At 47.1% G+C, this 27726-nt stretch overlaps 1 protein-coding gene across 3 annotated transcripts in view; it reads left to right on the forward strand.

Annotated features, from left to right (window-relative positions):
* The window catches only part of STXBP2 (syntaxin binding protein 2), a 669892-nt gene that overhangs the window by 224882 nt on the left and 417284 nt on the right, over positions 1-27726 (forward strand). For all 3 annotated transcript variants that reach the window (XM_069603863.1, XM_069603862.1, XM_069603864.1), the window contains exons 6-7: positions 1943-2046; positions 23985-24133. In XM_069603863.1, the coding sequence (XP_069459964.1) occupies positions 1943-2046; positions 23985-24133 (253 nt within the window). The remainder of the gene's footprint in view (positions 1-1942; positions 2047-23984; positions 24134-27726) is intronic.

The raw sequence follows: 27726 nt of genomic DNA on the forward strand, positions 1-27726 counted from the left end.
AGTGTAGCTATTTTAGAAGCAAGTGCATTCTGTATAGTGATAGACCACGCTTTGCTTGTATTAATGGGTATGTTTGGCTGGACAGGGTTTTCCAACTCATTAAGAATGGTAAAGAGTTCTTTGGAATTTGAGGATGCATTGTTTATACAGGTGTTTAGAGCATTAGCTTTATGTGCAATGATGGCGGATTTGTAGCGATGGTTTGCTTCCAGAAATGATTTAGTGGAGTCAGCAGAGAGGGATTTTTTATGGATGTGTGTTCTAAGGATCTTTTTGTTGCTCCGGAGAACTAAAAGTTCCTCGTCAAACCAGAAGTTGGAGCATTTGGACGAGTTGGTGGTTAGTGGGGCTAGTGCATCGATAGTGCTTTTGAGACAGATGTGGTAGATATTAGCAAGGCTGTTAGGGTTGGTGATAGTGGTATTCTGGGTGGCGAAGGTCTCCAACAGAAAGGGGGGGTGTTATCTAACGTGAATGTTTCATACACTATTGTCTGTCTGTAAAATGTGTTGTAGTTTCAAGTGATTTGATGTTTAGGTAGGCGTTGGCAAAACAAGTGGTCGGCCAGGTACATAAGATATTAAGATTATAACAAATGTTTAGTAAATACTCAATTGTGTGGCTAGATAATTGTTAATAAATAAGTAAGTGACATATAAGGAAGATTTGTTATTTGGAAGGTTGTTTCTTTTTTGTTTTGTTCTAGTATTGCCCAGTAAAAGCCCTGCCTTATGTTGAGGTTCTTCCCACTGTTTTTAAAACTTTGGTCTCTAGGCCCAGCAGGGTCAAGACCCATGTTTTGGCATACACGTCCCACTCTGGGTGATGTAAACAAAACATGACAGGGTGACTGTAAGGTTTAAAATGCATCTTAACCTGGGCAGTGCTCTAGACCAACCTTTCAGACCATTGTTCTTGAGCCTATAAAGCTGTTACAGAACATCAACCTTCTAGTTTGCTTCTGGCCAAACCCCTTGACATGTGAGTACCTTGCGTCCAACAGACCCGCCACCAGTTGAGGTCACAGTTATGATCTGTTTGGTACACTTCTACCAATGCCTAAATCAAATGTTGTCTGAACTACCCTCACTCACCAACTTTCCATTCCCTCTAACCCCTCATAAAACATATACACACTCTTTCCCTCAATCCTTCTGCCATTCCCTTTCTTCCCACATCTTTCCAAACAACACCATTACAGCCTTCTGATGACTGCACAGTCCTGACACACTGTTTGGAGAATCTCTACTGTGGACCAAGCAATGACAGTCCATTTGATATGGGGATGGGGAAACCTTGCATGAAGGGAGCCACCACAAATCTGTCTTTGCGATAATGGCCAGCTTTCACAGAAACACCCAGTACCACCCTGTACCAATTGAAATGATCCGACTTGACAGGAGCTGAAAAACAGCAATCTATTCAGCTCATAATCCAATGGAGACTGCTGCATGGTAAAATGTATAGCCAGACTCTGTGGTATGAAAGAAGCAACACTCCAACCAGAACCTTATTCCAAAAAATCCTTGTCTTCTGCAAGTTCCTGCTCTGCCTTCCCAAACCTTTACCTACATGTCCTGAAATACCCTTAAAGTGGCGCACATTCTGTTGAACTGCTGTGGCATTGCTCATTTGATTAATTATGTACAATGAATGTTATTTTTTATTATTGAGCATGTATTCCTCTCGTCCACTCCCTACCTCCCACCTGATCTACTCATGAGTTAAAGAAAACTTCTAAGCTCTTGATCCTCTCCCATTTTACTCTTCCATCAAGCCTGCTGATCCCACGTTTACCTTCCTTCAAGTGTGCCTTTGCCCATATTCTACAGTTACTACAGCGTTTTTTCTACCAATCCACTTGGCTGTTGGTTTTCAGTGGCTGAAATCAACCCATTAGTCATCCTTTTGCTTTCTCACTCACACTTTGTTTATTTTGCAGCTTGTCCAGAGCCCTTATTTAAGCAGTTGGGCAGAAGCCGTGTTACGAAAGCCATTAAGACATTAAAGGAAATCAGCGTGGCCTTCCTTCCCTATGAATCTCAGGTGAGCTGGATTGTCAAAGTTGGGGCACAGATTAATTTCTTTTTTTCTTCTTTTCACATTTTGATCATGGTATTTAGTGACTGGTATGTAGGGAATTGTGCTACATATTCAGTTCGATGTCTGGCATGGTTACATGAGAATCTTATGTATGCAATGAAGACATTTTAAACTATCACCCAAAGATCCACATTTGGTTTTTTGAGGATTTCATGTACTTGCAGAGATGTTTGTATGCATGCTTTGCTTTCGTTTAGATTTCCATTCTACATTTTGCTTTTGAAATAAGTGGTTTTGCCTTCATTTTTTTCTTTTTTTACACTTTAGTTAATAAATCAAAATTGCAGGAGGACAATAACTCATTTACATTCCTCACAATACTTTTTACAGTTCATGAAAAGCATCATTAGTAAAGAGCACAAAAAGCTTAAGCGAAATTCCAGCGTATATACAGTTGATAGGATTGACGGGAATATTCAACTATAAAGGAAATACAATAAACACCCACCCCCCCCAAAACTAAAGTAAAATATGAAGAAAGATAATCCTGCATACATAACTGTTAATTTCCCTTTTGCCCAATGACTATTGTTCAAGAGTCGGTTCCTCCTGATGACACGTCCAACCAATTACATATCTCAGGAAATGAGCAAATAACACTAAACCATTAATCACACAGTTTGTTCCTTATAGATCAGTTCCTCATATGTTTCTTGTATAACCATGATGGCTGGTCAGGAGCCAAGCTAATGGGTTTTTTATTTGTTTTATTTAATTTTATGTATTGTACTTCACAAGGAACTTTTCACATGTAAACACAGTACACGTTAAGCATCACTGTAGAAACAACTTAAAGCATAATTAAGACATATTCAAAAAACCCTTTAACCTCAACTTTACATATCAACACATACATAGGAGCACAGGTTACACACTTTAACCTCAGCTTTACGTCGCATCAAAGGATCAACTTCGCATCACGTGGATATCTTCTAGTTTAACAATCTTCCAATTGCATTAAAATAATTATTAAGTGCCCGACTTCTAGTTAAAGTCTGACAGCTTAATATTCCCCATTGTGGTCACTGTCACATTCTTAACCAGGCTTTAAAACTGTGTATATAAAACGTATGGCAATCTGCGACTATTCAAAGGATTTTTCAGTAAAAATGCGCCGCCATACCCAACCAAGATGAACTTCCTTGAAGTCCTTAAAAAGGTGCGAGAAATATGTCTGAGGTTGCGTCTGGTGGTATATGGTTTCCATAGAGTTGACCCTTTTGCAAAATCTACAAAATCTTAAGCTGCGGGAAATGCCACCATGGGTGCCAGGATTTCGTTAGTGGGGAACAAATTCAACCAAAAGCGTAGACACTGTCCACGCCAGTATAGCCCGGACATTTCTTCAAGTAATGCGTCAATGTGTTGTAGGATCGAACATCTAACAAGCCTGAGAATAGATGGTACTTTCTAACACTTTCAATTTTCTCAATTCAATCTGATTCCATGCTCTCTTTTTCACTTTCAAATGATTCGTTAAGAGCTACTCCCTAGAGGAATCAGTCGCACTTAGTGTTTCAAGGCACTGTAGATACCAGAATGAGGGCAGGCAAAGTCCTTAACTATAGGCCATGCTTTAGCATCACCCAACTTGACCCCTCTTCCACCAGAATAATCTTTCGTAAGAGGTTTAGGTTTTTTCCATTCCACCAGAGCATCTAGCCAGGTCAGACCCAATTCGTACCTTATGACTGGAATTGGCACACTGGGTGGCACCTTTAATATTCTCCTCCAGAATACTCCTTTGAGCTTTGACTATTCTTCTCTAAGGGAGAAGAAAGTAGTTTCAGCACCATAGGTCACCACCGGTACCACCTTTTTACAGTAATTATCACGAATAGAGATAATCGAAAAGAACCCAAATTTCTTGTTTAGTCAGACGGTCTGTGAGGCCAATGCTGTGATCTTTTCTTTCTTTACGGCAAACTGTCTCGCTCTGTTGTAATTTTGGAAAATTGGGAAGCTTCAAATATACAAAATAATCCACCTTCTCTAGGGGTTTCCTAACATTGAACCACTTAAATTGTTCGCCTGCTTTTGCTGGGCCCTTTTACATGCTAAGAAGACTTGAGGATGCTGATCATTAAATTATTCTTTGTAGTGTACGCCTCCTGTGCGTTTAACGGACGCTGCAACCTGATGAGCGTATGATCCATTAAGATCAGGTCGTCAGCGTATAATGGGTCATTATTCATTATTGCATTTTAATTTTCGGAGAAAAATAATTTAGCATTCAAAAAGGCTTCACCCAAATCAGACAGGCCGACAATAAATAAAATCGGTGCCAGTAGGCAACCTTTCTTCAAGCCTCTTGTTGTTGCAATTGGAGCGGTAAATCTGCCCTCTGTCAAGTCGCACACACATGGAAGCGTCCGTATGTAGGGCTATTAAGATAACCAGTAGTGCAGGAGGGACAACTGCATTTGTTCAGTTTGGCCCATAGCATTTTCCTTGGGACCATGTCGAAAGCCATGCAAAAGTCTATAAAGGCGACAGAGAGGTTTATTTTTTGTCAGTGCACCCTTTTTTAACAATTCCAGCAAATGGCCGTTCACCTCAGTGCCTACTCCTCGAGAAAACGATCCATCCTTCCATTCTCGTTAATCTCAGTGTTTCAAACCAAAGTAGAGATTGGCTTTTAAATGGAGGAACAGTTTCCCAAATCAAAAATTGTGGCTGTTAAGCCTATGCATTTCGGAGGGTCACTCCATCTTCAGGGCTTATTCTAAGCGCCTTCATGCTTTGTCCAACTGTCCGTTTTCATCTGCATCAAACCGTAGGCAAAGAACGCTCTTGTTTTCATTCCGCCGTCATTGCTACCCAATGCTACCCATCCAGTCTTCTTCCCTTGCCAGGCGGCTTGAAACTTCTGCCTGCACAATAAATTCCCACCCGTTAGTACCTGCCCCCTGAGTTCCTATCGTTAATTTAGCGTTTTTCAGTACAGGGGCAGCAATCATGGGGTCCACCCAGTGCACTCTAGTGGTTGTTGATTGGCCCCCACCTCTCTAATCACATCTGCTTCAACTAAGACCTGGTTACGGACCATATATGAGGCAAAGGGAAGTACTGCCTTGTCCATATTAAACTGGTTCCAAAACTCCACCCGGGTAATGTCCCCCGAGGATAAGTCGGCCAACGCTTTAGATTTCCACAATATAGCCATCACCTTTGAGCAATTAAAAACAAAATTCTCCTGATCCAAACGGAGATTCTGGAGGAAAACTTTATTGTTCATCTCCCTCTTTTTTTCTCCCATACGCTATTTGGATCCCCCTTACCTCTAATTTACTTTCCTCGAGGGTCAGAAATGGGGCCGCCCTGGGATTTAAGTCCCAGATGCAGTCTTTATATGGTCACCCTGTTTGAGTTAAATTTGTCGTCCTTCCTTGGTTAGGTAAACTGTCTACCAATACCCCACATATTGCACATCAGCAACCCTTTCGGGGATTTCAAAGGTAGACTGCCCTTGCCTTTTTCTTCCTACAATTTCCCACTCTCTCTCATTATCAGAAGCACAGCCGGTATCCGTGGAGTTCAGTTTGGAAGGGGTATTCCAATGATACCGGCACAACTCCTCAATGTGTACCAGCCATCCCTTCTCTAGTGATGTTACGGTTGGGAGACTCTAGTCTCTCCCCCACCTCCTGCCGCCTGTATTGATCTACCGCCGGCGCCCGCGTGCTCTGTTTCGGGGCTGGAGGTGTAGATGGATTCTGAATGAATTGCGTCACTCACCTTCGGCCATATTTCCTCTGACGCTTTTTATTTTTAGATTTTGGGCCTATGGTATCACAGGGTAGCAGCCCTTGTCTTTTGTTCCCCGTACCCTGATTAAATATCTCAAACCTGTTTAGAGCTGAGGACCCCCACATCCACCCTTAGCTGGTAGGGCTCAATCTCGTTTAGCAAATCTTCAGAGACCTGTTAGGTGGCAGGGGACACCTGAAGTGGGGTATTGATCCCCTCATCCCCTTCTCTAATGGAAACCCACTCATCAGGATCAGTAGGTGAGACACCCTCCTCGTAACACACAGCAATATTAGCAAGAACCTCTACAGCGAACGATGACATTGACACTCAAAATATAGGGAACAATAGTAGGTGACTGCTGTGTTCATGCCTGTTGGGGAGAATTCTCAGAAATGTAACAATTCCCTAGAGACCCCCAGCTCTTTTGCTGCACTTTAGGACTTTTTATCTCATTTCATTTCATTTTTGTGTGATTCATTTTCTGTGTTTCTTTTTACTTTGGAGTCGACAAACTCCATAGGCATCATCTTTACATTGTCACACAGCACCTTCAGTGCAGTGGCACAGGGAAGTCTCTTATATTTCCCAAAGGTTTAAATACCTTCTCTTGGATAAATTACTGTTTCCAAGAGTAGTGAAGTGAAATTGACTTTACTTAAATTTTGTAACTTTCTAGACCCAGCACACCGTGCTGGAGGGGTTACTTAGTATCCCTTTCTTAGTTACCCTTTCTACAATTAATGACTGGTGGCAGTGGTTTACTTTTTACTACCATTTCGTATTTTTACTGAGAGCTGCGTTCGTGGCCACGGTAAGGCACCCATGGCTGCCAATTTCGTCAAAAAGGCCCCGGTCTTCTTTTTTCGCCATTTCTTTGTGGAAAGGTCCTTCTGGAGTTTTACTCTGCACGCCATACCAGCTTTGGTCTCTTTGTTTGTTTTGTCTTTGGTGGGTTTCATGAGTGAAGCCCGCCTCTGGCTCCATTATGTCGGCAGGGACAGGAAGTGAGGAAGGTGCTTAATCACCTTGGTTACAGGAATGCACCCAAAGGTTATTGGCCGGCTGGCTGTCCGGCAAGGACAGCCACCCTGCTGTGTGATTGACAGCTAGGCTGGAATGAATGGGAGAAACCTACATAAAAGGCGAGGTTTTTGGCTTGGAAGGCAGAGGTCGACCACTGGACGAAGGAATCCGAAGAGGAACTTGGAAGAGACGCCTGCTGCAACTCGTGGACTGTTAGTTTGCCCAGTGAAGCCCTGCTGCTGTGCTGAAGCTGATTTCGCCTTGACCCTGCAAGGACGACTTCTCACTTTGAGTTGGTGGGACAAATCAACTCAAAGTAAGCCACCTGGACATCTCCTCGAAACTGGTTGTAATTTCCACTGCCATTGCTGCTGGAACCGAAGAGCCAGGGAGAGGAACACCAGTTTGTGTGCGTTGCTTTTAAGTCAGATCCGAGCACTAGGAAGATCCTCCGTACTTCCCTGTGGCATGACTGACCAAGCCTGAGCTACCTCAACAGAGTGCTGAACCCCAGAAGCAAAGAAAGTCTGAAGTGGCATCCGAGAACCGCAGTGTTATTTGCTGTCAGACCTGAGGAGCTGAAACACTGAAGGACCGCTGAATCGAAGTTTGCCCATTGCTGCCGCTGACCGTCCCATTGCAGAGTAGAGTCCCCAGACGTCCTCCCTATTATCCCCACGACTGAGGCCCAGGAACAAAAGGATCTGCAGAGATGTACAGGAACAGAAGCCAGCTGGCAGCATTTTCTTCAGACCAGGGGTACTGTAAAGTCTAAGAGAATTTACCTCTTGTTGTGTAACCTAGCTTGCTCTCAGTTGAGACCTGTCTTTGTTTCCTTGCAGAGTGGCTAAAGCTTTGCCCTCACAAGCCTTCCAGCTTGTGGCCCTTCGAGTGTTATTTCCTACAAACTTTTCTACAAACATTGTGTGAGACTTTCTACTTGTCCCTGTATTCTCTTTCCCACAGAAAGGATTAACTTACTCTGCATTGGAGGGTTTTAAAAAGTACTTGCATGTTTCTGAATTATTTGTGACCTTTGTTTTATTCCCCTAGTCTGTCTTTTGCACAAACCCCTAATTACTCTAAATGTACCAGTGATAAATCAATGTCCACAGTGTCCTAGCTATTTAAGTCACCTGAGGGTCTAGGAAGTGTATGTGTGCCATCCCCAATGGGTATCATCTGATTTAGAGGAACAGGGTGTGTTTTATTGAAGTGTATTTGAGTGTAAATGTTTTGCTCCCTTTCTTAAGAAGGCTTATATAACTGACTGTGAAATAAATTAATAATTGTTTTATCAAGAAACCTTGAGTATGTGTTTATTTGGATAACTGTATTGTGAAACTCTGTGTCACAAAATTACTGGTCACATTGACCCCTCTTGAGATAGGTCTGGCTGCTCAACCACACTACCAACCTGTGTAGTTCAGACTTCTACCAAAGTTTGGGTCCCTATTGCCAAGGGGTCAAGGTTATTGTAGTGCACCTAAAGGGTACTGCATACAATCTTGCCTAACAATGCCACATCCTGGTTTGAGTGCATTCGGACATCTAGGTCCCTAATGTAACCTTAAAATGTATTTATTTTTGTCGTTATGTAGTTAAGCGCAATCTGTTGGTTGGCTACTATGCACACTAGATCCCTCTGGGTATTATTTATTGTCGACAAGGAGACTTCCAATGGCCTGGCAAACGGGTGAGCATCGTCTCCCTCTGGTCAGCATCATTTTGCATTTGACACAGCACACTTGTTTGATGGTTGATCAGTGAGCTTTACGGGCGCCGGGCCATGACACCCCTGTGGCTAAGCCTGGCTCGGCGGACCTTTTAGAGTATCACTTAGAGGGAGTCTGGCCACAAAAAGCCATCTCAACCCTTGCAGGTCCGGACCCTCTGCCGTGTGGGACTTGGCACCCTCCACCCTCGCAGACACAGCTTTACGGAACGCAAAGCCACCACTTTCCACAAGGCCTTCAAAATGAAAGGGTTGATGGTCTGGTCTACCCAGTTGTACCTCTTCTGGGGGAGAAACCGTTATGAGTTCACCCTCCTGGACCTGATTACTGTTTACTAAGACACCTGGGGTTCCTCCACCCAACCAGGCCACTTCTGTCCCATGTCATATTTTGGTAGGGCCTCCCTCGAGTTTGGGTATTTGGGGGCTGGGAGAGTAAATAATGTAAATAATGTCCTCTCCTCCCCCTCTCTTTGGGTGCCTATTTGTTTTTCCTCCTGGGAGTCGCCCATTACTTGGTCCTTAGGGGACACGTTTGGGAGAATTTTTATCAAAGGTGGCAGATTTCCCCAGCCCACCCGATGTATTAGAACATGAACAATGCCCCTTTTTTGCCTCCAAGCAACCCTACAAGGATCATTCTCTATTGGCTAGCAGCTCCCGGACCGTGATTTCTTCTTGAGGAATATGAAGTCCTTTCACACCCCCTTAACTCCGTGGCCAGGGCATCTTGAGTGGGTAGATTAGCCCCTATTTGCCCCAAGCACCGTCCTCCCTGCTTCCCCCCCCTCCAGTGGCTGGGTCATCACCTCGGACTGAAGATCAACCCTAGCAGGGTTCGGGGTGGTAACACAAAGCATGTTTAAGGACTCATCCCGGTTACCAGAGCGTAGGAGAAGTTTTCCTCATGGATTTAAAGAAAGCTTCTTTGGATGCCTCTTTAGAACGAGCCACATTTTTGTGGTGTGTACTTGGGCCATAATAGTTAAAGGTCCCTTTTCCCCCAACAGAAAGGACTTTCGTAAACTGGCAGTTTTTGCCACCCTTTTCTCTATGGGGTCCCCCAATGTAATTTTACTTCTTAAGAATTTGAGACAACAACAGCCACTGCGCCAATTGTGATGATTTTGCTAGTGCTGGGATAGCACTTAATTTATTAATTAAGTGATCTAGAACCATAAATGGATGTACAGCCTAGCTAGATGTATAGCCTAACACGTGTTTCGAGCAAGACCTAGCTATTCATCAGAGGCTTGTCTGAGTTGCTAATAAAGCATGTGACTAGTAATCCCAGTGTGACAATTATGCCACTTGAGTCCCCTTGGATGATTCACATTTTCATAATGGAGTGAAAGCTTCTACAGTGGAATTCCGCAACGGCGAGGCAATAGTTTACAATCATCCAAGGGAACTCCAGGTGGCTTAATTGTCACGCTGGGATTACTAGTCACATGCTTTATTAGCAATTCAGACAAGCCTCTGATGAAGAGCTAGGTCTTGCTCGAAACCCGTGTTAGGCTGTACATCTATCTAGGCTGTACATCTATTTATGGTTCTAGATCACTTAACTAATAAATAAAGTGCTATCCCAGCACTAGCAAAATTATCACAATTGGTGCAGTGTGGCTGTTCTCGTCTCAAATTCTTCTATACTATTGTAGTACTCAGGCCTAGTACCCAGTCTCTACAGTCGCCCGCTGCCTACGTGAGACATTATTAATATTGCAAGCGCAGTGGCCACCTATCGACTCATTGGCCAGCTGAGGTTTTGGAACTAATTTTACTTCTTAAGCCACACGTTAGATATTACAATCCTTTCAGCTGAAGATGTTTGTTTCTCACTTCTCCAGACATTCCCTTTCTTGCTGTGGCTCCCAGATGCTGTGAATCAAAGTAATGGGATCCTCTGTCCAAGGGGCATTGATGGTACAACCAGTGTGGGAGCATATTGGCGGGCAGGTCAAAGTATTTTAGCTACGTGTGGACCACGTGTTATACATGCAGACACTTTGTGGCTATGTGCGCTAAACACTAGACAGTGTGTGGATCACACTCTGCAGTGGTGCACAAATGCTCCCTCGCATTACATGAGAAATTAGTCCAAAGGATCTACAGACAGTTCAGCTCAAAGTGCACACTGCACTGGTTTCTTTATTTGTGCCCTTGAAGGCATTGGTATTCTCAGATGTACAACTGTTGTCTCCTGATGTGGACAGGAGTGGGATAGCAGCTAAGGGAGGAGTTGACAGGCACTGTTTAGCTTTGGAAGATTTACTCTTGGAACACGGTCTAAAGGATGGTTGGAGGTTGGAGCATCCAACCTCTCGAGAGTATAGTTTTTTTTTCGGGCGCACATTCAGTGTATTCCAGGCCGGTAAAATGACAGAGTCTTATAAGACGTGCGAAATAGGTAGTATATTGCTGTCTGACCATGCACATGTGATTCTGCAATTGAAGTTGAGTTATTCCCTGAAGAGGCGTAATTCCTGAAGGATGAATGTTGACTTATTGCGCAGGGATGATGTGATGGATTAGTTGAGGAGGGAAATAGATTGTTTTGTGGCGAGTAATCATACGGGTGAAGTTCGGCCTGGTATGGTATGGGAGGCTCTGAAGTGTACGATGAGAGGGCACTTGATAGCTGTTTCTAGTGGATTTAGGAGGCAGGCTGATGACAAGGAAGCGTTGCTGGGGGGAAAATTGAACAAATTATCCAAGAGGGTTATGACGGGCCCGGTTGAGGCGTTAGCTGAATTGAAGAAGACTGAGAGTTGAAGTCTTTGATTGATGAACGTGCTGAACGACATAGCTTTTTCCTTTAGTGTGCTTACTATGAGAAGTGTGAGAAGTGTGATAGGTGGTTGGCCTATAGGCTGAGGAAGAGGGAGGCTGAAAGAGTAATCACAGCGGTTCGTGATGGGGATGGCAATATTACATATCATCCTGGAGAGATAAATGTGGTTTTTCAAGACTTTTATGTGAACCTGTATAAAAATGAACCTGAAGTGACTGGGAGGGGTGGAGCTTGGATGGATGGATTGAATCTTTCGAGGATGGGTGTCCGTGATTCAGAGATACTGGAGGCGGATGTTACAGTTGAGGAAATTGAGAAGGCTATTGGTAAACTAAATGTGGGAAAAATCCCCTGGTCCTGACGGGTTTCCAGTTGAATTTTATCGATTACTACCGCAATCGGCACTTTGACTCTTGAGAGACATGTATTTGGAATTGTTGGATAGGGGTATCTTACCAGATTCTACTAGGCTTGCCATGATTTCTGCCTTTTTGAAGAAGGGGAAGGATGATACTCAACCTGCGAGTTATAGACCTATTAGTCTTATAAATGTTGATAACAAAATTCTGGCGAAATTACTGGTGATTCGGGTTGAAAATGTGATTCCGACACTGATTCATGTTGATCAATTGGGATTTGTAAAAGGCAGGAAGACCTCTAGTAACATTAGGAAGGTATTGTATACTATTTCAAAATCGGAGGGACGTCAATGAGACTGTGCCATGTTGTCGTTGGATGCAGAGAAAGCTTTCGACAGAATAAATTGGGATTTTCTCTTTTTCTGTTTTATCAAGAATGGGCTTCAGTGAGAAATGTATTTCTTGGATTAGGCTGCTGTACACTTCTCCAACTGCTGAGGTTGTCACTAATGGCATGCGTTCTGGAAAGTTTGAGCTGGAGAGGGGGACTAGACAAGGGTGTCCTTTATTGCCACTGTTGTTTGTGATTGCCATAGAACCGTTGGCCGAGACTATTAAGGAGACGGATGATGTGGTGGGGTTTACGTGTTGGGGTTTGCAACAAAAGATTTGGCTGTTCGCGGATGATATGCTGTTGGCTCTTGATGATCTGGAAAGGTCTGTTCCGGCGCTTATGGGGATTATGGCTGATTTTCAGCTATGCTCAGGATTCAAGATTAATTGGACTAAATCTGAGATTATGCCTTTGACAAATTCTGGGCATAGGAGATTTTTGGTGGACCTGGGCTTTCGGTGGTGTCCGGATAAGATGCTGTAGTTGGGAGTGTGGTTGTCTCCTGTGCTTAGAGATTTGATCTTGGAAAATACAAAATCAATATGTAGTGGGTTCAGAGTTGAGCTGAACACGTGGAGCTTGTTGAATCTCTCTTTGGGGCAAGGTGAACGCCCTGAAGATGATCTCAGCCCCGAAAATTAATTATGTTACGAGTATGTTGCCTTTGGTATTACCATCTTCATTTTGGAAGGATTTGGACAGGATGCTGCAAGAATTTTTGTGGGATGGAAAGCCTCCAAAATTGAAGTTATGGAAATTGCAACTGCCATTAAATGAGGGTGGTTTAGGGGTTCCTAATTTTAAGGCCTACCACTTGGCTTTTATGCCTGAGTTTTTAGTACCTTTTGTGGATGAATTACAGGATGTGTGGGTTGCGGCTGAGACTAGCTTTGTTGGACCGCAGACTCCACGGGCGGTCCTGATTTCGAAAAAGAGTTGTGGTAAGGATCTGCTGGTTGAGAATTTGAGGAGTTCATGGAAATGTATTTGCGAGTGTTTGGGTGTGGATGCATTTAGGGAGCCAGGTGCATCGTTGTGGTTTAATCCTGCTATTAGGATTAATGGTAATGTGGTCTTTTGGATGGAGTGCGGTGGGTGGATGATCTGTTTAAGGACGGTGTTTGGATGACAGCAAGGGAGTTGCAAATGGGCTTTGGCATTGAGAATTTTAAAGCTTTGGATTATGAAAGCTTAAAACGGGCTGTCGGGGTTGTGGACTTTGACAGGAGAGTGGATTTGTGTTCGTTTACTGGGAAACCAATTGGGAGGGAAGGTGGCCTAGCTAGTCGAGTGTATAAGGAGATTGTGTCCCATTACAGAGGAAATTATTTGCCAAGAGAGGAGTGGCGTAGGAGATTGGGTTCGGATATTTCTGAAGATTTGTGGCACCGGATGTGTGAAAATGTAAAGTTGGGAGATCCACCAGGGGGCGCAGAGATGTACTGACACATCACTACGCGTCTCCTCCAAAGGGCGATGTTAATGGGACCTTAGCCCCCCCCAGACACCCCAGGAGTGATTCGCTGACCGCCACCACGGTTTCCGGACAACGTGGGGCACCTGAGCAGTCCAACTCCGGTCATCTGACCTGGAGCCTTTGCTGTGTTCGGAGCTCTCAAAGTTGGGAGGGAGTGAGAGCCCCGCCCTCCCAGCGCTGCGGCTCCAGACAAACCTACGGAGAGCCGCGGCTCGTGAGAGGCCTGAAGGCCCGCCGAACGGTGTGGGGGAGCTGTCCCCCCCCTTCTCCCACCCGAACATAATTGCAGTTGTTACTGCACCCCACCGTGCTCGAGCGGGGACTCACTGTGACCCGAGCCGCCCCGGTGTCGCATTTGGAGCTTAGTGTCTTGCGTCCCCTCCCGCAGGAATAGGCGGGCTGCAGAGATTTGGAGTCAGTGAGGGAGAAGGCAGCGGAGCACCGGACCCCCCCACCTGGGGTTAACGGACCCCATTTCATCCACAGGATCGGACCTCATTCGGGGGCCCCGGAAGAGCGTTGGCCCCCCGCCGGCGATTTGTGTGAGTAGACATCCCCCCTCCTCAACCAGGGGTGTCTAGACTTGGACTTGTCCTCCCGACGCCCCCACATTAGCCCTCCCTGGGCTAAACAGTGGATTGGGAGACGCGCTACGCTGGCAGCGGGGCCCCCATGTGGTGAAAGAGTGCCCCAGCGCTCGGATTGACATCGGGGCGGAAAAAGCCTACCCCGGGACTATTTACTGAACAACATTGCCCGACGCCACAACAGTGAACGCTTCCTCAACAACGGCGCGAGTTGAGGGGACTGGACCCGACGCAGGGACAAGGCGCGATTGTCCCTTACTGGCCGTGGTCTGGAGAAGTGGCCCGCACAGGCCCCCACCTAAACAGTGAGTACAAGGAAGAGACCATGCACTGGGTGAAGTGCCCCTGAGGGCCAAAACACTGCTTGAGACCCACCCCCGCCAATGGGGGGATCGGGAGTTGCTCTTAGGGCAAGGGGGGGGCCAGGGAGTGAGGAAGGAGTGGAGATTGGAGACCACGGACTGGACTAAGTACAGAGCTGGGCATCTACAGACTCCCGAAGGATTGGGGGGCTTGGGACCCGGGGGAGGTGATCCCCGCCGAGGCCGGCTCCGGACAATTTTCTGGTATCGGGAGGTGCTCGTGGGGGGTCTCCAACGTTGGGAAGCCCTTGAGCGGTGCTACTGCCCACTGAATCTTCCCACTATACTGGACCCCCAGCCGCCCACCCTTTGGTGCTATTTCGTGTGCCGGCGGCGGTGCCCACTGTGCTCGGGATCTCAGTGGTGGACCTGTAGAGCAGAGATGGTCCGGGAATGCCTATGAACTGGAGGGAGTCCTTCAAGAGATTCCGGCGCCTGTCCCCTGGCCCCCCGACCCTCCCCGAGATGGCAGCCCCGACGCATCAGGATCTAACGGACACTAGCACAGTCACCAAGGGTATGGCGCCCTCCTTGAGGAAATTAGAGGATTCAGAGCCGATATTGCGGTACGACTGGACACTTTGGACAAAAAAGTGGACAATATAGACGACAGGGTTCAAGCGCTGGAAAACACAACCTCAAATGACATTTATGAGACTCAATTTGATATGCCCCTGGCGGAGCTTGAGAGAAGGGAAGAGAAATGTTCCCTAAAACTCGACGATTTGGAGAATAGGGAACGTCGTTGCAACCTGCGTTTTCTAGGCTTCCCGGAGTGTGATGGCGAAACGCAAACAGACATTACTAAAGCTGTCAACGAGGTGGTGTGATTACTCTTTGAAGGGGCCAATACAAACAAACCAACCATCGATAGAGCCCACAGAGCTGGAGCGATCAACAGAGGTCCCAGGTCTATTCTTGTGCGATTTCACTACTTTGCGGAAAAAAGCTAAATCCTTGAACTAGCTCGGAAGAAAGGCCCAGTGGAATGGGAAGGGGCCCAGATCTCTGTGTATCAGGATCTATCGGCCTTCACCCTGTCAAGACGTTGGCTCTGCTCCCCGTTGACGAAAATGCTCCAGACGAAGGGGGTCCGCTACAGGTGGGGATACCCATTCTCACTTTCCTTCGAGTTTGAGGGCTACAAGTATGCGCTGGTCATGGAGGACGATATTCACAGGGTGTCGGGGGAACTCTTGGATAACCCGAATATGGAACGAATGGGCGAAAAAGAACGCGAGCAAGCCCCAACAGGCCCCAGGGGGACCAAGGCTCCGAAAGAAAGACGTAAAGTCCGGGGCCACAGGAAGTTCAGAAGAGTGGCAGCAGCATCCCCAGAGCAACCTAATACTTGAAGAGCCTCTGAGCGCTCTGCGACCAAGCCTGTATTCGACTTTGTGAATGGGGGAGCGACGCAAGTGTTTAAGTAATGTTTGGGACAAGGGGGAGTGGGGGGGGCTCAGGTTGTTGTGATTGAAAAGATATTGAGCCCGGAGCGGGGAGACACTGGGGACCTGGCTTAGCGACAGGAAGATGCTGCTAGTCAACCAGGCGTTCAGGGGGGAGCGTGGAGGGGGGATGAAAAGTTGGGGTTAGTTCACTGGGGATTTAGTTGGGACACACCAAGTTTTCTGGACTCCTTTGCAATCCTAGAATTGTCTCTGGGCATTAGCGGGGTGCGGAAGCATTGCGGGAGTGATGACATTAGATGCCTTACGGAGCGAACCATGAGCTTTTGCCTACGCTTTAATGGATGATCTGCTCCAATTTTTGACAGTGGGGTCGTTAAATGTAGGAGGGCTTAACTCTCCTACAAAAAGGTCTCTGGTGGTGAAAGAGTTTACGAGGTTCCGGCTCCATTTTCTATTCATACAAGAAACTCACTGGGTTCGGGGTAAGGAACCAAAGCTCAGGGCTAAAGCTATTGACCAGGTGTTTGTAGCGTCTATTCAGGCGAAGAAACGCGGAGTTGCCCTAATGGTCTCCCGCGGGGGCCATTTCGCTTTCAAAGCCCAGAAAGCCGATCCGGAAGGTCGATACAGGAGGTGCAAGGCCGCTTGTTCACCCTGATTAACATCTATGCCCCGAACGAAGCGCAGGATAACTTCTGGGAGGGGATGAAAGAGAGAATCATGGCTTTCTCCGAGAGCACTTTACTGGTGGGTGGGGATTTCAATATGGTTCTCTGTCCCGAGAGAGATAGGAGGTCTGCTAACCCTTGTCCTAACCTGCGGCTCCACAAAAAATTGGCTGAAGTTTTTCAGGAAGTTAATGGGGAATTGGGCCTGAGTGATGCGCACGTTACTAAGCAGGGCCGGGATCCAGACTTTACTTTTTATTCGAAGCCACATGATGCATTCTCCCGTATAGATTATATTCTGGTAGACTCCTCGCTCCGGAGAGAGGTCACCGAATCGGGAGTGGAGACCGTCCCTTGGACGGATCACGACATGGTCAAGATAAGAATGGGAATTCCTCTGGCCCCTGTCCCCGGGTCCCAGTGGAGGTGCAACGACCTCCTCCTGCACGACAAGGAAACACGTCAATCCCTTTTGGCGGCTCTCGAAGATTACTTCACTATCAACGACAATGGGGAGGTCGGGGTTATGGGAGTTTGGGAGGCGTTCAAGGCATCTATTAGAGGCATCCTCATTGAGATAAGAGGGAAAGGGGTCACGAGGGGAAACATTTGAGGGAAAAGATAGATACCATCCAACCGGGTGGGAAATTGAAAACGCAGATGTTCCCCGGACAGTGGGAGGAACTACAAAGGCTTCGCTCTAAGTTGGCAGATCTCTTGGTGGGACAGACGGAAAGGAAACTGTCTTTCCTGAAACAGAGATATATCGAAAAGGGGGAAAAGGCAGATAAGATATTGGCCTGGAAGCTTTGTGAGCTCAGAAATAGTAGGAGGGTGAACTCCATTTGCACCCCAGAGGGGGAATCGACTGTGAGAGACAGCAAGATAGCTGAACAGTTCAGGCGATACTAGGAACGTATGTACCGCTCGGAATACGCAGGGGGCGTAATCACTAGAACTCCCCATAACCCCCCAAGAAATAATAGACACCATATCCTCTTTGAAGAGCGGTACAGCCCCGGGGGATGATGGGTATACAGTGAAGTTCTGCAAGACATATCGGTCTACGCTTGCCCCGTTTATGGCTAAGATGTTCAATGCATCTTTGGAACAGGGCTCCCTCCCACCCACAATGATGTCCGCTTTGATTGGGGAGTACTACAAAGAGGCGAAGGAGCCCTCCCAGTGCCAATCATACCATCCTATTTCCCTTCTCAACACCGATATTAAGATTTTGGCCAAACTCTTAGCAAATAGACTGGCAAAACTCCTCCCTTCCCTAGTGCACGGCGATCAGGTGGGCTTTATTCCGGGATGTCAGGGATCAGATAATATACGAAAGACCCTGGATTTTATGCACAAGGCTTCAAGGCAGGGGGTGGAAGGCTATCTTCTCTCATTAGATTCAGAAAAGGCCTTTGACCGCGTCGAGTGGCCTTATATGGGCAAGTCCTTCGAAAAATGGGTCTGGGGAATAACTTCTGTGGGTGGGTCTCAGCATTATATAATGGCCCCTCAGCAAGAGTGTTGGTCAATGGCGGCGCCTCAGAACCTCTGGCCCTTTCCAGGGGCACCCGTCGGGGATGTCCCCTGTCTCCCCTTTTGTATGCCTTGGCAATGGAGCCTTTAGCTATCGCGATCAGAGCTGACCAAGAAATCACTGGGATACGGTGTGGCGACTGTGACTTTAAACTCTCTCTGTTTGCAGATGATATCCTGGGCTACCTGACCAACCTCCAGGACTCCTTGCCTCGATTATTTGGGCTCATAAACTATTATGGCTCCTTTACAGGGCTCAGGGTAAATACATCCAAATCTAGCATTATGCCCATGGATCCCGGGTACCATGATATTGAGGGTAACTCCGAATTATTGGGAGTAAGACTTGAGCGGGTATCCACCAGGTATCTGGGCACTGCCATTCCCAGGGATTTGTCACTATCAATGCAATTTCCCCGGGATTTTGACTAAAATTAGCAGCGACTTCAAACGCTGGGCACCCCTTACCCTCTCTTGGTTCGGGCGTAGGGTCACGGTAAAAATGAATATCCTGCCCCGCCTTCTCTACTTCTTTGCAGCCCTCCCTTTGGTTATCCCTGAGGCTTTCTTTGAGGTGTTGCAGTCCCGAGTCCTCCAGTTCGTCTGGAACGGTAAAAGACCAAGAGTCAAGTTTTCTACTTTGACTCTCCCAAAGTCTAACGGTAGATTTGGTCTCCCGGACTTTAGGCTATATTATAAAGCAGCCCAGCTCCGGGTGATGTTGGAGCACATGAGAGACGACATAGGGACGTATTGGACCTATATTGAGGATGTTCAGGCTCACCCGAAGAAAATCAGGGATCTATTATGGGCCCCTCTAAAAGCTCTCCCCTCCCACCTCAAAACACACCCCACCTTAGCTTCCCGTTGGGCTGCCTGGAGACCGAATAAAGACAATAAACAACTGTCTTCCTGGCCCTCCCCTCTAACATCGCTTTGGGCACCCCCCGTCAACCTAAACACCAGGGGCTTTCGTGATACCCAATCATGGTCAGATATGGGCCTGGAGAGGGTTGCTCAACTCTATCGTGAGGAGGGCTTCATAGAATACGGCCAACTGATTGAGGCACTGGGAGACAACCCCCCCCCCCTCAATCTTTGAATACCTACGCTTGAAGGGAATTCTGACCCACCCTCGGTGGACCGATAATTTTAAACGTCCCCTCACACCTTTTGAAAACATCCTAGCTAAGAGCGCTTACCGGAAAGGCTCCCTGTCAATGTTTTACAGTATATTGATAACGGGGAACATGGAGGGTAGACAACCCTTCAAGCAATTATGGGAAGAAAGGTTTGGGCATGACACTGGACGACCACACATGGAGGGCAATTTATAAATCTATATTCACGGGATCGCTGTACACCGCTGCCATGGAACACAGCTTTAAGATACTCCACTCCTGGCACTGCCCCCCGGCCACCCTGTCCAAGATGTTTAAAGAGGTATCCCCTTTTTGCCCTAGGTTCTAGCAACAACGCGGCACTTGGTTTCAGATGTTGTGGGGATGCCCGGTTATCCAGATGTACTGGTCGGAACTACTCAGCTGGATCAAGGATATTGAGGGGCACTGCCCGTCCCTCCTTCCGTTGGAAATCCTCCTGGGTACTCCTATGCCGGAAACAGAACAGAATGCATTTCCAAAGGTCATTGGGGCCGTGTTGAGAGCTTGGAGGCTGGCACTCTCCCAAAAATGGAAAAGTGCATTAGCCCCATCTAAGGAGGAATGGCTTGGTAAACTTAGGTTGATTTTCACTTATGAAAAACTTACTGCATTAATGAATGATACCATGTCGGACTTTATACAGGAATGGACCGCAGTCCTTCTTAGTGACGACTGCGTCACAATGCGTCTGTGAAGTATAATCTATAGCGCTTCCATTCCATCCCCTTCGCCATCATCTTCAGGGGATTCACTCGGCTCCCACCAGGCTGAGAATCAGCTCGGCCCCACTATGTCAATTTGTATGATTGTTAACAAAATGATAATTGAATGTTTTCACGGCAGCATCTATAATCCGCTTTACCTCAAAACTTGGTTTGTTGAAAAGTTGGGGGGGAGGGGTGGGTCGAGGGAGGCGGGATGGGGGTAAAAAGTAAACATTTTCTTGACATTCATGATTCTTTGATGCATTGCTCGCAGTGTTTGCTCACGCATCCTGCCTTGTGCGCGAAATGTTAATAAAAACAAAGTTTAAAAAAAAAATGTAAAGTTATGTTCTTTGGGGCTCACGGAGAGATCTAGGCAGATAAAGATTCTTAATCAGATTTTTTGGACGCCGGAGAGAATGGTGAGTAGAGGAATGTCGGAGAATTCGGATTGTTGGAGGTGTATCCATGAGGCAGGTACGTTGGAGCATATGTTGTGGGACTGCAGATTGGTGAGGTTGTTCTGGGGTGAAGTTGGTCGGGTGTGTGGGGAGGTGATTGAGGATTTGCCTGCTTTGGACTTCAAAATGGTGATTTTGGAGGATGATGTGTCTCTGGGGGATCTTACTATGAATCAGAAGAAGTGGTTGTTCGAGGGGCAATGATTAGTAAGAAAATGATTTTGCGTAACTGGAAGATTGTTTTGACTCTGAATATTGAGACGTGGTTAACTGAAATGCAAGATTTGGCGGCCATGGAGAGGACGTTTTTCAGGAGAATAGGGAAAATGGGTTTATTTGAGAAGATTTGGGGTAAATATCTTCAGCTATACTAGACTTGGTATTTTACTTGATATTGTACTTGTATATATTGGGGTTGGGGGGTGACTATGAATTGGTGACGATTTGGTTGAGGGTTTTAACTTGTAATGTATATAGTTTTGTATACCGTTTTAAGTTTATTGGGGTTCAATGTATTCAGTTGTATGTGGTTTTTACGGTTTTGTATATAAAACTTTAAATAAAGAATTTAAAAAAAACAAAATAAAAACTGTTATGTCTCCTTGAACACTCTTTGCAGGAAATGGCTCCTCGTTGATGCGAGTGAACTTAATCTCGCACTAGGGATTTATTCCTTAAAACCCATGTTTCCAAAACCTACTCCAGGGTTTACTTCTGTATTTCACCAGAATAATTTAATGAGATAAGATTGTTTGTGCTCTGATAGGGCCTTGGAAATATCTTTTCATTTTGTAGTTGATTGCACTTAAAAATGCCTGCCTCTTAGCCTGCAAATGCAGCAGCTTTCCCACCAAGTAAAGGGCAACCCATTTATGTCATTTCCTGACCTGAGATGACAGGAAGAAGGTCAAAGAATGTTACGCTCACCTGGTCTCTGCAGAGGCGTTGGGGCACGGTTGCAGCCCTCCCTGAACTTGAATCACCCCCTTCAGGCCTCTCCCTCAGTAGAAAAGCTGTGAGCGGTGGTACATGGTGATACTGCTCCTGCGTGGAGATAGGAGTGTGTGAGTGCGCCAATCTGTGATTGTTGTACCTCTCGAACCCTTCACCCCAAAGTACGGTTTCTGTGAACATACGCCGGCCCATAAAGCTCACCTGTGAATAATGGAAGATAAGCTCTCCGTCCTGCTACTTCTGGCAGGGGCGTGTCAAATGGGATCTAGTTCCTTCACTGATCCCTGATGAGGATTAGTCCAGTCCAGCTGCGACTATGCTTCTCCTTATGATTGGTAAGTCTTTCTTGAGCTCTTGTGATGCTGTTCGTTCTGTTTAATGTCTTTATATGTTGGTCCTATTTATGCCCGCTATAATGCCTCGCTTCTGTTTTCTTCCCTTGGATGGAAATGCAGCCTCAATGCAGCTGTGAGACGCGAGACGAGGCCGGATGGAAGATAGATGCTACCGCAATGCTCGACAGCAGGTAAGTGATGGTTTAAGGAAAAGCACGAAGTATGGCGGAGCGCAACCTTAATCTGACAGTTTTTTCGATGTCGAACCTTGTCTTCTGTTTTTCCTTGCAGACGCTGCTGTCGATGATGGAGCGTGTCGTGCTGCGGTGCCAAGATGAAGATTTCGGCGTTCTGGAAAGTGTAAAGATGAATACTTGGTTCGCCGAAGAGATGTACAGGTAAGAACAGCTTCCCCCAGTTGGTAAGTATGCTGGCAGGAAGTAGGATGTCCAGGAGGCAGGATCTTCAAAGGTAAGTCTGACCTCAGGCGACGGTGAGCGTTACGCTGCTTGCAAGTGCAGAATAACACGAAGCGTCTGTCTTGAAGATCGGGGCAGCTTATCAGCTGAGATCGTGGGTACGCCCATTAGGGCCGGTTTACCAGTCGCACCCTGCCACTCCTAGAGAGTGAGCACGTGTGAAGGCAATCCATTAGCAGCCACACCCAAGAATACACTTGGGGCTGCTAAATGGATGGAATGTTCAAGGTTAATGCATCCTGCTTAATAGATGGAATGTTCAAGGTTAATGCATCTGAAGTGCTATGTCCATAATAAAAGCTTTTTGGTGTTAAATGGATGTTCTTGTTTACTTTTGTTCATGAGCCTGGCGCCAAAGGTGCCAGGACAGTGTCCACCCAGGTCTCCTGTGCATGCAACCCCTGCATGCCTGTGCCCCCGACTTCATGACCATGACAAAGAACAATATAGCCCAAAGGACAATATAGCCGAAGGACTAGTGAAAACCTTGTGGCAGGGCCAACTTGGCGTGCACTAACCACCTAGTTTCCCTTTGCTGTGAATGCTTAGATAAAACGTTCCAAAAACAGAGAAATATCTGCTGCCACCAGCTCGTCCTAGGTACATTGTAAAAGTAACCAAAAAGCCATTAAAGAAACTGTTACACGAATACAATGCATCCTAACTGCACTTCACTTTTAGTGTGATGTGTGAAATTGTAACAATACAAGTATTTCAGTCAGTGATGATAGTGTTATGGACTAATAAGTTTCCCCATAAGAAAAAAATACAAGGTCAGTTAAGCAAAAGGCTTTTTACTCGCCCCTGGAAAGTCAGGTCAGACGTCCAAATAAAGCAAAAAGAAAGGGTGTCCCATAGAACTGTATGGGAGGAAAGCAGCAAAAAGAAAGTCTTTCCTAACAGCTTGTGAATCTGTTATTAATGCATATGCTACGCAGTCCGACATCTTCTCGTTGACTCCTAGTGCCTTTTACTCCATATTTTAGTTGTATTCGCCAACATTAGTGTCTGTCATTTTTTAATTGAGTTGATTGTTTATTTATATAGCGCCTATACACAATGTGTTTAAAAGCGCTTCAAGGAGGGAGGAAACATGGGAAAAATACAGTTACATTCTTACAAGTCCTTGAAACAATACAGAATGTGAAAAATAACTACCATAATCAGCCTGGCGACATTTCAGATAGTGCAAGGAACAAATTAAGTCGAAGAAGGGAAGGGAAAAAAGGAGACCAAACCAGTAGTAACATTACTATGCCTGACAATTGATGTAGTGCATGAGTATACTAGAGGGAGGGGGGGGGGGCATTTTGAGTGTTGCGTTTATGATGCATTTCACAGCCTTTAGCTAATTGGTACCCATTTGTGAGAGATGCAATGTTCATCTTGCCCATCCTGTCGACTTGTATTTGAATCCACAGTTCCCATGTTGGGCAGTGTGGCTACACAAATGTCCCTTTTAAATAAACGGTTACTATTTCTTTGTACGCAGAAGATGCACTTTGTCACCACAATCCTATCATTTAAATGTTTTCAGTAATAATTCTTGCTGGTTGGAATTCAGCTGCTGCCCAGTAACTCCTGAATGCCCATTCATTCTACTCCACTTTTAAAATGGACAAATTAAAGTTTATCGCTTTCACACCCCCTTATGTTTTTAATGTAGCTGTTCTCTTTTGCAGGTTTACTCACTCGATGCCCCAGAAACATTCCATAATTTTTTCAGTCCTTACCGGGCTGTGGATAAGAACAAACAGATGGAGTGTCTAGCCGAGCAGATCGCTACTCTCTGCGACACACTGAAGGAATACCCAGCAGTTCGGTACCGTATGTGAGTGAGTTTTCTTGCCTTATACTGCTACCATCCTTGCATGCAACAAAGAGGCCACTGCATACTAGGCATGTCTCACTCTTTCTCTACACATGGACATATAGCTGTGCAGAACTACTTTTTAATTTAGCTATTGATTCCGCTAGGGCAGCACAACTGGTTTCTCCAGCATGGGGTCTGGCATGGATTCACATGCTCATGAATATTCCCAGTCGTCAGGCTGGGAATCCTTAAATCGGTATCAATTTCGTTTCTGATCTGTCTTTCTTAGTAGTAACCAATCACTGGTCTCAGGGTCATACTGCCCACAGCCAATGACTGCCCTCTCCCTAAGGCCCTCCCCTGGCAGCCATCCTCAGATTTTTACTGTACGTTCAAGTGTTGGGAGTCCTCGTGCTATAGCTCTCGAGCTTTTACTGTGTTTTGCGTATTTGAAAGAGTTTAATCTAATTTTTTTGGTCAATCGAGCCTCAAGCTCCACCGTTTCTACTTGCGATCAACGGGGACCTGTTTCGGAATTTTCTACGCCCCTCAAGGGCGAAGTTTCGTCGAGTTAAGCTTCTTGGAGGATACCAGAAGATCTGAGGCCTACCTCGTGGACATGGCCCAGGACAAGGGAAGCTCGACGCTCGGATCCAAGCTGTTCAGGAACTGCCCAGGATGTGGGTTACAGGATGTTGTCAAGGAGGATGAACATTCGAGATGTCTCTACTGCCTTCATGAAGACAAAACGTAGGTGGAGAAGGACTGTGCGTTTTGCAAGAACTTGTTAGAACAGACGATGAGGGATCGTCGAGAAGGGCCCAGCAGGTGAGAAATAGTAGTCGGAGCGGTCTTCTAAGTCCTGTGAGGGCGCCCCGCAACGGGGGCCCAACAGAAGGCAAAGCACCGCGAGTCCACGGGCACTGGGAGCGCAAGGCACACTTTCATCGACGCCATCAACCACGAGCCAGCGCTCTGGCTCGTGGAAGAGAAAATCTGAGAACCCGGTTAAGCTTCTGGAGAGGCCCCGGTCAATCTCGAAGGAGTCAGCTGAGGGGGAGCGAGGCGGTGATCTCCCCCCCCAAGGTGAAGGCCTCAAGCGCGCCCAAGTTGGTGAAGGCCTTTATTCACCCGGCTAAGGCCTCTATCGAGGGAGTCGTGACGGCCCTGGCGAAGCCTGTGGAGGCTACCACAGTGGAGGCGACCTCGGGGCCCAGAGTTTCCCTGCCACTGCGGAGGGAATCCTCTTTTCAGCCCATCAATAAGACCCCCGTGAGAACGCCGGTGGAAAAAGAGTGGGGTGGGTGGCCGGTGGCCATCAAGGACACGGATTCAGCCTCTGAAGAGGAGCTCGTTGGAGTCGTGAAGACCCTCAGCAAGAGGTTCGAGGAGGTCCGTTCCCACGGGAGGAATCCCGACGAGGCGGACGAAGAGAGCAACGGTGGCGCGTAAGAGCCTGTGGAGGAGGAGGACTCCACCCCCCAACCGTCGCGCCCCTCGCAGCTGGTGGCCGAGCCTCAGGACAACTCAGGGGCCATCTTGATGGCAATCCAAGCCTTATGTATGGAGATAAGGACGAGGTTACCCTTACCTCGACGGACGACCCAGCAGAACTTGGACCGTTGGGAAGCCCTCCAGGCAAACAGAGGATAGTTCATCCACCCCCGCCCTTCCAGCCTTCACGGCCCTCTCAGCATTCATCGCCTTCCCCTGATCCTAGGGAGGAAACGGGAACGGATACGCTACGACGGGGACGGATGACGGTGGTGACGACGTGATGGGCCTCCCATCAACACCCCCTTGGGCCTCCCCGCCCGAAGAAATTGGCTCTTTCCACGCCATGATTGCCAGGGCATCCGAGCTTTTCCAGCTCTGCCCGTAAGAACAGAAGAAGGAAGGCTTCCTCTATCAACGGCGTGAGGCCAAGAAGAAGACGGTCCTCTCGGTCCCATTACTTGACGACATCTGGGACGAAGGACTGTCTCTCCTGAAGAACCCATCCACGACGCCTGCCAAGAGGGACCGGTACGAGAAGACGTACCGGGTCCCGGATTCCGCCACTTTGTGCCTTAGGCGCAGCCGACTCTGGATTTGGTCATCTCGGCGGCGGCTTCAACTTCGACCTCCCCACCAGACGGTGAGGGGAAGAAACACAACGCCATGGGACGACGAGTCATCTCGGCGGCGACAAATATTAAGGCGGCCAACGCCCTAGCGATTGTGGCCCGCTACGACAGGGAGTTGTGGTTTAAGATCGCTCCCCTGCTGGACTTCCTCCCGGATGACAAGAGTGCTGAGGCCCTGGAGATCTTGCAGGAAGGTGAGGTGGCGTCGACCACGCCATAACGGTAGCTACGGACATTGCTGACACCAGTTGGGCAACAGTGTTTGCCTTCGGTGACGGGGGTGGCTCAAAGCTACTGATGTCCATCAGGACGTGCAAACCAAAGTATTGGACCTGCCCTTTGACGGGAACAACCTGTTTGGAAAGACAGTAGACGAATCTCTGCAGGCCATCAAGACCGACACGGAGACGGCTCGGGCCTTGGGAGTTTTGCAGCAACGACGGCCGCCCTTTCGGAACTCAGAAGGCAAGCAAGGTGCCTCCAAAGGATTTGGCAGTGGCTCCTCGACGTACCGCCAGGCGGCTCGCTCCTCGTCGCAAGAGGCCTACAGAGGACGAGGCAAGTCGGGAGGATCTCGTCGTCGTCGCCAAGGAGGACAAGTCCGCTGCCAAGCAGGACTGAACCGGCCGTAGCGTCAGGCCCCCACCTGAGCACCCCGGTGGGATGCCGGCTGGCGAAGTTAGTCAGTGTGTGGAAGGGGCCCCTAGGGGACCCTGACATCTATGGAAACAAGGCGGGTCACCACACACGATAGAGACGCCAGACACGAGGTTGTATTCCCAAAGCTAGGGTTTTATTGTAAATCAAAAGTCTCAGTTGGCCAACTCGGTCTCACGCCCCGCGACGTTTATCTCTAGACCTCGAGGGACGCAAGAGAGCGAATTACGTACATCAGTTACATATATACAAAATGCATATCAAACAATCGGCTGTGACATGTATAACACCCCTCTTCATTGGGTTTTTTTGAACTTGGTGTGATGATGGACATCTCCGACCACTATGACACCTTCAAACATCTATTCTAGTAACAATTTGCAATTTGTGAGTGCATAGGCATCTTTCGGTAGAACATGGCGCTTCTGTTCTTGGAAGCGAACTACATACAGGGGGAGTTACATTCCAGACCTTGATATCTATCAGGTGCTATTCGTGTCCTGGGAGCTGACATGCTCTTAGCGGGCTCAGCAAAGGGGGGCTGTTAGAAAAGCATGATTCAAGCCTTTAGTGGTATTATTCTAACATATTCTACCATATAACGAGACTGGCTGGCTTCTGTGAAATGATTAAATGCCCTGCTGCTCTGCTTCAAGGCTACATTAATGAGGGAGCCGGGCATTCTTCCTGGCGCTGCCTACGTTTGTGTTTCAGCAAAACTCTTATCCTCTCGGCCCTGTGGCCTTGTCCTTTTCATATACAGACAACAATGTTCCACAGTCGAGCAGTGTAAGCGGAAAATATACTGCGAAGCAATAGGAACAGAAA

Source organism: Ambystoma mexicanum, chromosome 3q (assembly GCF_040938575.1).
Source record: "Ambystoma mexicanum isolate Mex_15411 chromosome 3q, UKY_AmexF1_1, whole genome shotgun sequence".
NCBI lineage: Eukaryota > Metazoa > Chordata > Amphibia > Caudata > Ambystomatidae > Ambystoma > Ambystoma mexicanum.